The 12,117-nt window shown below is 39.3% G+C and overlaps 1 protein-coding gene across 1 annotated transcript in view; it reads right to left on the minus strand.

Annotated features, from left to right (window-relative positions):
* LOC110170911 (receptor tyrosine-protein kinase erbB-4) overlaps positions 1-12,117 on the minus strand; it is a gene marked incomplete at its 5' end in the record, with an annotated part of 420,000 nt that overhangs the window by 166,106 nt on the left and 241,777 nt on the right. Inside the window, one exon of the mRNA XM_055166723.1 lies at positions 6,598-6,642. Coding sequence (XP_055022698.1) covers positions 6,598-6,642 — 45 coding nt within the window. The remainder of the gene's footprint in view (positions 1-6,597; positions 6,643-12,117) is intronic.

The following is a 12,117-nucleotide window of genomic DNA, read 5'->3' on the forward strand; positions in this document are numbered from 1 at the left end:
ATGGACGAATCGTGTAGCGCGCCGTCGCTAAGGTGACGCTACACGCTGTGCAATCGATCGCGCCTGGCAACCGGCTCGAAACGTCGCAAAGAGGATTAATAAGGTAAACAGACCGGCGTTGAATTGTAATCGCTCGCTTTTCTAGGTCGGGGAAGGGTCGGCCGAGGTTGGAGAGAAGTAAACAAGCGAACAAGGGAGCAGGAATACAAAAGGGGATCGCGAAGAGGAAGCAAGGAGAGAGGAGGCGAGGATTTCTCTAATTAGGAAGCGGGTTTGTGCAGCGAGGGGTCAAAGGAGGAGCGGTTGTGGCTGCAGGATGGAGAAAGGGCGGCGGAGGGGCTCGAAGGAACGACTATATTTGGGGGCGACCGGGGAAGGCCTTTTATGGGCGTACCGCGTGGGCATCCGGTTAAAACAGTAATGAGTGGAATTGTTTAATTGTAAAGATCACAGCGTTTATGGGCGTCGTAATGGCTTCGGAAGTCCGCGGGCTGTTTGAGAAGCGGGGAGCTTTGTGGAGTCGGCAAAAAAGTCCCCATTTGTACTGAACGGTAGACTGAGTAGAATCTTAATGGGGAATGCTGAGTAATGCAGTGGTATAAAAAGAACTCTAGGTTAAAGATACAGAACTGAATGTTTAAACGGGGGCTCTGTAACATTCTCGTATTAATGTTGTCGATCTCGCAAAAAAAAAAAGGTTTTATTGATACTTTGCAGCTCATGTCGTGAACGTTGTCCATGTATCATTCGTTTATTCGTTTTTCAAAATAAAACCAAAAATAAGAAAATGAAAAAACAACAATTTTCTTCTTTTTATTTGTCTCCAAAACCAAAATGAAAAAAATAGATAATGATTCGCTTTTTCAGTTTTTGATTTTGTGTTTAAATGAATTATGGAAAAAAAACGGATAACGGCCGTTTCCCGTTTCCCTGACTTAAATTGCGATGCCGGACTTTTGCTCCGCATATGGACTGAACCAGGACTAAAACAGGACTGAACCAGGACTAAAACAGGACTGAAGCAGGACTGAACCAGGGCTGAACCAGGACTAAAGCAGGGCTGAACCAGGATTGAACCAGGACTAAAACAGGACTGAACCAGGACTGAGTGTCAGGACCAGGACTAAGACTGAGACCGGGACCAGACCAGGACTGAAACTGGGACCAGACTGGGACCAGGACCAGGACTGAGATCAGTTTAGTCCTGGTTTAATCCTGGTTTAGACCTGGTTTGGTCCTGGTTCTGACCTGTTTTAGTCCTGGTTCAGTCCATATGTGGCGCAAAAGTCCGTCATCGCAGTTTAAGTTTCGGAAAAGGGAAATAGACGTTATCCGTTTTCCACTCTTCATTTAAAAAAAAAAAACAATAAAAATCGTTATCTGTTTTTTCATTTTGGTTTCGGAGACAAATAATGAAGAAAATGGTTGTTTTTTCATTTTCTTATGTTTGGTTTTATTTTGAAAAACAAATGATACTCAGATTCTGTGAGGCTAACTGAAGGCTCTGAAGCTCTGTTACTTAAGTTAGCTGTTTTAACACAATCTGGTCAGAAAGAAATGCAACAGGGTCCCACTCAAATAACACTGCAGTCACAAGCTCTACCGTATCTACCATTAGCCAAGAGTTTTTCAGTTTGTCACTCTCACCTCGTATTGATCACAGGCTCCCGAAAAAGTGCTGTTTAAATCCATTCTGTGTTTTTTCAAAAGTTTTCCGATGATCTTAAAACTTGGTTGGCAGTGTTGGCTAATGTATGCATATCTCGCCATAATCATTTCCGAACATTCTGTCATAAACATACTGCAGTACACCCCCAGCTTGATGAAAAACATATTCTACCCATTAGTAGATTTGCTTTTCCTCTGATGTGACCTGTAAGTTGACCTGTCTGCATTACCTGCTTGTGTCTTCAGGAAGATATATAAATTAAATTCCATACTGTTAAATGTTCTAGGTTAGTGTTTCCCGAACTTTTTATCTGGGGACCCATATTTTAAAAGTCACAAACCTTCACAACCCAAGTCAATAGACATTATTCGTAAATCACAAAATAAAGGTGGATTTGAGCATTATTGAACATTGATGAGGATGCTTTATTGTTGACTGAGTGATTGTGTCTCTGAACAATTAGTATTACTCAAATTTTAAACAATGAAAAACTGTCATTGAATTAGCAATAAAAGGATCCATAAGTCGCCTGTTTGGACTTTAAATGTGGCCCATTTCTTTTTCTTTTCAACATTCAATTGAACCAGCAATACTGGAACAAAATAGTCAATAAAATAATTACAAAAAGATTAGAAATGATACAAAACAGGTCTTAACATTTCAACATCTGTATGAGATTGGTGGACCTGTCTGTGTTTTTGTAGTGTGTTTCAGTCCGGGTGCAGGGGGAGAGCGCAACAGCAGATCAGGCGCAGGATTCAGTCTGTTTCTGTGATTTGTTTTCATTTTTGTGAGCACAGAAAATCCCAATTCACACATATATGTAGTAGTGAAAGGAATAGGCAGAGAAATACTGGCCCTACTGAGGACAGGGTGTTCACGCGCTCTCTCAGGTGTCAGAATTGTATATTACAGAACATGAAGATTGTGACAAGGCCACCCCAAAAAAAAAAGTCTCTTGTGACACACTTGAGAGTCGCGACCCGGTCTTTGGGAAACAGTGTTTTAGGCAAAGCAGTAATATCTACATTAGGACAAGGAGATGGTACACTCTGCATTGAGGTGCATAAGGTGCATAGTAGTTCTCAAACTGTATACATTAAAGGAACTCTATATTTTGAAGTACTTTATTAGGCAAATTGTCTTCTGCATTCCAGTCATCCTTTCAGGAGCAGTGCACATGGCATGTCTGGGGACCCATCTCCATGATCACGTTGCTCGGCTTGGTCAGGACTGCCTTAGCTGGAGGATTTTACCTACAGTATATCAGGGGTCGGCAACCTTAAATACTCAAAGAAGCCTTTTGGAGCATCTCCCACAGAAAAGAAAAACACCCGACGCCACAAAACCAAAAAATGAGGACAACACTGCATTTCATTTTTTGTTTTTTTTTGTTTTGTTTACATGTATCCTCTGTATAAAAGACTACAGTGTGTTGCATTTATGAAATCTGTTAAATGCTACAGAGAATATACGTCCATTCATTTATACGATCTATATCAGGCATGTCCAAACTATGGTCCGTGGGCCAAATGCGGCCCTCAGACAATTTTTTCTTGGCCCTCAAGCTTCCAGGTGAATTGGCCCAAATTACCTTGCGTCAAATTAAAAATTTACTTTTTACTGCAAGTATTTTGAAAATCTACCTTGATAAAGCTAATATTTCATATTTAGTGTGTGGGTTTAAGGAGCTTAGCATGAATAAAGACTGATGGCTCATTCTAACATGTTAAACATGCACAGATTTCAATTATTCACTGTAATGAGCATCAGTCTACGGCCCCTGATCAGCCCTCTACTTCATCTGTGTTTTGATATGTGGCCCTTGATGAAAAAAGTTTGGACACCCCTGGTCTATATGGTGCATGTTTTGGGGTGATGTTTTGGGGAAAACAGAGTGCCCAGAGGAAACCCATCCAGACACAAGGTGACCATGGAAACTCCACAATGAAAGGCCAACTAGCCACTCAACCACCGTGCCTATGTACGATTTAGATTTTAAATTTCATAAACTTAACATATCTGTGTCCCCAGATATGAGATAAACATGCTCCAATCAAATAGAGCTTTTACTCACTGCGTTATCATTTGGTGTTTTGGTTCAAGTGCCAGTTTCAGAGCCAAAATCCAGTTGATTTAAACCTAAAATCCTCTCTCTGATCTGAACAATCACTACCTAAACCCCAGCTCCTGCAGCCAATCATGAATCAGTGCTAGTGCAGCCCCTGTAGCTCAGTGAGTGAATTCTGGAGGTTCTGAGCTTTAACATGAGTCCATAAAATGAGAATGAGACAAACTTGGAAGTGTCCTCTTTCTGCAGGTTAAATCTCTGGGGACACAGGTTCACTTGTGGTTGTAAAATAGTAAGAGCAGAGGCTATATACAGTTCCTTTAATTATAACTTTGTAGCTTATCTGTCTCCACCGAGGCAGACCAGTGACACAACCAGGCCAAGTATACTTAAAGCAATTAAACACTTGTAATTAAATAAATGCAAGCTTAAGAACTTTAATGTTATACTGTGGAAAATTCCAGCCAAAGCAGTAATATCTTCATGGTAGCAGACCTTCTAAAAAAGTTACATACGGCACATTTCATGCTCGATGCAGTTTTAAGTTCACGTTTTCCCACAAGACGTCTAAGTTAGCAAACGCTTTAAGTTCACGACAGAGCGAGAGTTCATAAAATCGTGGAACTTGTCAAGTGGGTACATGGCGAACAGTTGAAGGTCGAGCCCTCCGTCCCCTATATAAATACTTTGACATTTTTGGAAATGAGTGCTCTTGTTTTGTTTGGGTGTTGGACAGGCGGTCGATACTGGCGGAGTAATATTGGTATGAAGCCAGGAGTCAGGAGACCGAGGCCTTAGCGCAGCTCAAATGGAAGAATTAGTTCTGGCTGTCTGCGAGTTTGTTACCTGCAAAACAATATGAGTGTGTGGGCAGTATCTGGAGCGAAAACAATAAGGGTAAACTGGAAAAAAGATTGGCAGACTGTGTTATATTAAATTACTGTGAACCATAGTAAGGTGTGGTGAGGTCTTAAGATAGAACCGCAATGAAGTAATGTCCACATCTAGTAGCAAGAAAGTATAATTAACAAATTCATGGGCAAAAGGTAAAATTTTGATATAAAGCTTTTCCACCTTCGAGCGGAATGTGAAGAGATTTGGTGTAGAGAACCAAAAAAAATAAAAATGGGGCATGGAGGACGATGTAGAAAGATGTCTGTGTGGGGAGGGGTAGGAGAAGGTCTGGGGATGGGCAAAAAAGGAAAGCGGTCACGTGCAGGTTTGAGTTAAAGGCGCGCCGTGTAACTTTTCTTCTTGTCGCCATGGAGATGTTCACTGCCTTCGAGGCGCCCAAAGGGCTATCGGTCAAGGAGCCGCTAACCCATTCACACACACATTCACGTGACAAGACACTTAACCCACTTCACCCCCAGTGTATGCGAGGTGGGTTAAGTGTCTTGCCCAAGTACACAACAGTTCATCTGTGGGAGCTGAAATTCGCACTGTCAACCTTTGGATTAGTAGACAGACGCACTACCAACTAGGGATGGGCCTGATTAATTGATTAATCGATAATTGATCATTAAGAATTTCATCGATTACGTTAATTTTAATCGACAAACCGAATGTAGGTTGCTGTGCATAGCGTGACCAAACAGGGTCTGTACATGTGTCTCTGCACTCAGAAACATTCGGTCAGTCTGCAACGTACCGAAGCACAAATGCGTATTTAACAATGACTTGTACAAGAAATTCCAGGCTTTCCAATGCGTTCGGGACAAGTGTGAGTCCATGTGCACAGTGTATAAAGCAGGAACATATGTTTCGGTGTCCAGTGGGAAAAAGGTTTGCCAGGTGAGAGAAGCACAATGTCGATGACGAGGCCCCACCTCCCACAAATCTGGTCACACTAACCTGTATTCCACTGAGTCATGTCTTTTAATCCAACAGAAGTTGAACCGCATCAGCGACACAAGAGCTGTAGTTTTATCTTCGCTTAGTTGATGCAAATTAGCGATGCAGTTTTAAGTTTAGTTTCTGTGAGAGTTGCGCAAAACCTAATTTAACACATTATAATGTCAAACGGGCTGATGTGGCTCTAGAGTGGTTACGGTTTATATGTTGTAAAGTTGAATTTATTTATGCAGATTAGTAGTGCAGATAGTAATAATAATGATGATCATTTTAATATAAAAACGTTAATAATTAATCGATAATCGATCGTTAATTCTTCCGACGATCGATTAAGAAAATTTCATCGAATGCCCATCCCTACTGCCAACTGAGCTACTGCTGCCCATGTATGTATGTATGTATGTATGTATCTATGTAGGTTTGTCTCTTGTAGTAACTTGAAAAAAAATTAATTATTGACAAAATACTCAAAGGCTTAGTTTATTTCTTCATGTACATACTGGACTGTTGAGTTTCAAATGAATTTACCACATGCTATCGAGCACCACCTTTTCATTGAAATTGGGGAAATTGGGGATTTCTGGGTCAACTACGACCAGTAAATAGCCTTATTACGTCTTTAAATGTCCAGTGATATTGTTTGCACCGATACTTGGAAGCCAATATCCAATCCAGCAATTTTTTCAGTATCAGCGCTGGTATCAGATACCAATAGTGAATCAGTGCTCCCTAGATTTTTTGGGGTTTTGCTTTTTTAGATGAGGAAACAATGATTTAGTTTTGAACTAAGGCATATTCATTTATTTTAGAAAGTTTTGCGTTTCTTTGCATTTATGATACGAGTTATATCTTCTTTTTATGTACTGTTTTTATGTACTGTATGACTTTTTTTCATTCAGCAAATGATACAATAGACAAATGTCATTCTACTCCTATACAATTTAACATTATATATCACGAAGACACACAGACACAAAAAATAAATTAAAAAAGTCTCACTCACCTGTCCATCATGCCCACACAGTCCTGCAACCTGGGCCCCACACACCTGAGGACACAAGACACATAGACATTCACATTTAGAAGAGGTATATAAGGCTTTTGTTAGAATGTTAAAAAGTTTGTAAGTTAAGGCTGAACAAACAGATATATTATTTGCAAAAAACAGGTAAGTGCCATTTGAAAAAGTCATTGGATGCTTGTGCTTTACTTTTAGTATAGTCATATTTTCAAATGCCAAATTAATTTTACTGCTATAAAAATATAATTCCATCCCTTCTTGATCAAATCACACATTATTGTCGCTGATAATATCTCTAGAAAATGGTAACAAAAAGAAACAAATGGAGATTTGTTTTTGCTATTGAACTCTTCATTTGGACACCTAGTCATTTTTTGTCAACTTTAGTGTAAAATTAGGTTACTTTGAAAAAAATGGTTAAAAAAAGCCTAAATCCAAGTTTGTGTTGTTTCCAGTGGCTTCTGCTATTTCAAGTACTATGTGACATCACTCAAGACTTTGTTGTTGGTGTTTTTGATTGTTCATATATCCTTTTTCAGGGTATCCCCAGGTTTGACTACCCCAAATTAAAGACTTTTTTCAGACCTTTTTAAAGCCACTAAAATGAAAATTAAGACCAATATTGCACCCATTATGCGAGTGAAAAACACCTGATCCAATTGTAATAATGACCATTATTCACTACTTTAAATAACAAAAAATACTTTTATTGTAAAATCTCATTCAAATTCATTTACTGTAGTATGCATTGTTTGTGAAATGGCCAAAAAATCATTTATAACATTCTAACAAGACAAACTAAGTATTGTTTGCACATACTCCAAATTACGTTTTTTTTGTTTGTTTTTGTTTTGTTTAGTTTTTTGTTTTGTTTTTGTTTTCCTCCCTCCGTTTAAAATTGTACTACAGTTCGGTTGACTAATGAATTTTAAGCCCTTTGTGAAAAAAATAAGACTTGGACTAAATAATTTAAGACTTTTTAAGGCCTTAATATAGAAACATGAAATTTAAGACCTATTTAAGACTTTTAAGACCTTGCTTCTACCCTGATTTTGTGAAGTCCGATGCCATGTTACGTTAATGTTACTGATTGGGTGAACGTGCATGAACCTTTAAAACACAGTGAAGCGCTTCCTCATGACGTCAGCAGATAGAACAGAGTATTTCGAGTTCTTTAGAAGGAGACAAAACGCACGCAAGATTACTCAAACGCGTGAAAATCTATTTAACTAAAACCCCAAATGATGGAGCTAAATTTGAACTAGAGGAAAGTCAATTCAGGACAATAAGAGTCCTTTGAGGCGTTGCATGAGCTTAAGTTACATTTCCATTCTCTTGCTAACTGGAAATGATATAAACGCAAGCACGACACATTTATTATCTGGCATATTTTACTGCTACATCCTCGGAATTTTAATGCCGGTGTCTGCGTCAGTTTGAAATCACTTTTGACAAGTTTGCAGCCTGTCTTTTTAAAAAGCTACAAATCGTGGCATTTAAAAAAAAAAAAAAAAAAAAAAAAACTTCTGGAGCCAACTTCTCTGCCATGTTTAGCGGCTATTGCTAGCTGTTACATCACTTTTCCACAGTTACTTCCACCATCGCCGGGCCATATAGTGCAGCGGACAAAAGCGCGATCCGAGGCCAAGCGGAGGTGATCTGTGCTGCGCTATGCTATGTCATGCTATGTTTTGTACGTTACAGCGGAGCGTCTTGTGCCGGAGGCGATTTTCAAGCACGCTAGCAACGGGGGGGTCAAAGGGCACGGCCATAACAAGCCCGGAGGTAGACGTCTTGACACAGAAGCCAATTAAACTAGATGCTTTTAAATAAAACATTTTGCACAGGCTGAGGCAAGAAGTTGAGGTGTGTAGTGCGAGAGCGTTGCAGAAGTACACTGGTGTCAGTATTTATTGTATGTACTTTATTTATTGTATGTACAGGTTGTATTCTTGGTTAGTGTACTTTTACTGTAAAGACTACATGCGGTACTAGTAGACCTCGGTGAACTGTAGTTGTAAGTTGTAAGTTATGATGATTTTATTAGCTGTCATAGTTCTAGAAGCAGTAGTAGTGGTAGTAGTAGTAATAGTAGTAGTAGTATGAGTAGCAATAGTAGTAGTGGTAATAATAGTAGTAGTAGCAACTGTTGTAACTGTGGTGGTGATGATTAAAATATTGCTGGCTGTAGTATGAAAGAAGCAGTAGTAGTACTGGTAGTAGTAGCAGCTGTAGTAATTGTAGTGGTGGTGGTGTTGGCTGTAGTATGAAAGAAGTAATTGTAGCAATAATAGTAGTAGTGGAAGGAGGGGCAGTAGTAGTAGTAGTAGTTGTAGTTGTAGTAGTTGCAGTTGTAGTAGTAGTAGTTGTAGTAGTAGTAGTAGTAGCAGCAGCAGCAGCAGGAGTAGTAATAGTAGCAGTAGTAATTGTACTGGTGGTGGTGGTAATTTTTGAAATATTGTTGGCTGTAGTATGAAAGTAGCAGTTGTAGCAGTAATAGTAGTAGTATTAATATTAGTAGTAGCAGTAGTAGCAGGCACATTAGTAGCCGCAATTGAGTTAGTATTGGCGATAATACCAGTAGAAGTAGTTGTAGTAAAACCATTGGTGATGATAGCGGTATTGTTAGGATAAGCACGAATATGTGTTCCTAGTACCCGTAGTAATAGTAGTAGTACACGTACACCTAGTAGTAGTTTTGGTGGTGGTGTTGGAAGGGGCATTGTTGGAATAAGTTTTAATACTTATAGAGTAGCCTTAGTTAGCTGTAATTGTTGTAGTAATCAAAATGGTGATTTTATTGTTGGTAGAGTAGAAATAGTAGTAATATTTGCAGCATTAGCATTAATAGTAGTTGTTGTAGACTACAACAACTACTATAACAACTACTACAACTTGCAGTAGTTGTTGTAGTAGTAGTTGTTGTACTAGTTGTAGTAGCTGTTGTAGTTGTTGTTGTAGTTGTAGTAGTAGTAGTAGTTGTTGTTGTAGTACTAGTAGTAGTAGTTGTAGTAGTAGTTAGTAGTAGTAGTAGTAGTAGTTGTAGTAGTAGTTGTAGTAGTAGTAGTAGTTGTTGTAGTAGTAGTTGTTGTTGTAGTAGTAGTACTTGTTGTAGTTGTAGTTGTCGTAGTAGTAGTTGTTGTAGTTGTAGTAGTTGTTGTTGTAGTAGTAGTTGTTGTAGTAGTAGTAGTTGTTGTAGTAATAGTTGTAGTAGTTGTTGTAGTAATAGTTGTAGTAGTTGTTGTAGTTGTAGTAATTGTTGTAGTAGTTGTTGTGGTTGTTGTAGTAGTAGTTGTAGTTGTTGGAGGAGGAGGAGGAAGTGAAAGGGCAGAAGTAGTAGTAGGTAGTAGTTGTAGTAGCAGTATTAATAATAGTAGGAGCAGTTGTAGTAGTAGTAGTACCTGTAGTAATTGTGGTGGTGGTGGTAATGATAGAAATATTGTTGCCTGTAGTATGAAAGTATAAGTTGTAGCAGTAGTAGTATTAATAATAGTAGTAGTAGTAGTAGTAGTAGTAGTAGTAGTAGTAGTAGTAGTAGTAGTAGGTAGTAATAGTAAGTAATAATATTGTTGGTGTAGTATTTGTAGTAGTGGTTTTCATGGTGGTTATTAGGGTAACTGTTTCATTAGCTGTAGTATTAGTTTATATATCCTAAATTAAAACATTATAAATACTTCTTGACTATGTAATGAATTTACTTACTTGAAAGGCATGATTCTGCCCTCTGCTTTTACTTATTTAAACCACATTACAAACTCTCCCTGCTTTGAATCCTCTTTCACAAATCCTCGGCTAACCATTGTGCGCTAGCAGAATGAGATCCCAGTGTTTGCTAATTAGCTCCTCGCCGCATTGACGACGAGGCCCCAGATTTAATTCCAAAGCTAGCTCTTGCTCCTCATTTGCTAGGTAATTTGTTGTGTCTTGCGTCGCGCGCTAGCAAACACGCCAAAGCAATCAGGAAGTGTCCCCCCGGATCATGTCCCGCTGTCCCTCACTCAGGAGGCTAGCATTAATGAACAGCCCAGCGCTAATCACCGCCTCTTTAGCAAAGCGCGGAAAAGGAGCGAAAACAGATCAGGCGAACAAATAAAAGACAATTTAAGGTTTAAGGAATGCAGTGGTGCTAAAATTATTTTGATGTTTGAAAAAATTTAAATGAGATTTTTGTAAATATGTATGTATTTTGTATTGTTTTAGCTATTTAAAAAAATCATTTTTCATGTTTTTCATTTTGAATCACTGAGGCTGTTCAGACTTGTACAACATCACAAAATCATTAAGACTTCCAGAACTGAACCAGGACTAAATCAGGACTAAACCAGAACTAGACCAGGACTAAACAAGGACTAGACCGACCCTGGACCAGGACTAAACCGGGACTGGACCAGGACTAAACCGGGACTGGACCAGGACTAAATCAGGACTAGACTAGGACTAGACCAGGACTAAACCAGGACAAGACTAGGACTAAACCAGAACCAAACCAGGACTAGACCAGGACTGGACTAGGATTAAACCAGGACAAGACTAGGACCAGACTAGGACCAGACCAGGACCAAACCAGGACCAAACCAGGACCAAACCAGGACCTAAACCAGGACTATACCCGGACAAGACTAGGACTATACCAGAACCAAACCAGGACTAGACCAGAACTAGACCAGAACCAAACAGGACTAAACCAGGACTAAACCAGGACTAAACCAGGATGAGAACAGAGCTAGAACAGAACTAAACCAGGACTAAACTAGGACTAGACCGGGATGAAAACAGAACTAGACCAAGACTAAGCCTGGATTAGACTAGGTCTAAACCAGGACTAGACTAAAACTAAACCAGGATTAAACCTGAACTAAACTTGGACTAGACTAGGACCAAACCAGGACTAGACCAGGATTAAACCAGAACTATAATTAATAACTAATGCATCCATGTGTTTGTTTAAATGTACCTTTTATTATTATTGTTTTCCCATTAACCTGATTAGAGATGTGTTGCTGCCATAAAATTTAATGGTATATTTTATTTTCTATTTCAATTTAGAATATATTGTTTTATGTAAGATAGTGTAATACTGAAATATATCGCAGTATATGTATATGGATTCATGTATTTCTTTTCTTTTTTTTTTTTTTCTTCTTGTCTCCACATTTTCCCATTACATTTCCATACACTCGGCTATCACTCGTCTGTACTCACTTGCCCTTTGCTCTCATCCCATTGAATCTCCGGCGCCAGATGCCCTCCCGGACCCCTCTCTAAAGCGCTACACTGGTACATTTATCTGTCTGAACAGCATTCCCACAAGGCCCCCCTCTCCTCACAGTTCATTTACCCAGCTCTCCTCGCTCCCTTCTGGGTCAACTGCTCCTGGCCCCGACCAACCGCAGCCCTCTCCCCAGACGCTTCCTCCATCATTGCTTTTACTTGAATATAAGAGAGGATTCACGGAGCGCTCCTGGCTAGTGACATTTTCAACATACGTAAGTAATGAGATAT

Source organism: Boleophthalmus pectinirostris, unplaced genomic scaffold, assembly GCF_026225935.1.
Source record: "Boleophthalmus pectinirostris isolate CB_2022bp ecotype Guang Dong unplaced genomic scaffold, ASM2622593v1 HiC_scaffold_11, whole genome shotgun sequence".
In the NCBI taxonomy this organism is placed as follows: domain Eukaryota; kingdom Metazoa; phylum Chordata; class Actinopteri; order Gobiiformes; family Gobiidae; genus Boleophthalmus; species Boleophthalmus pectinirostris.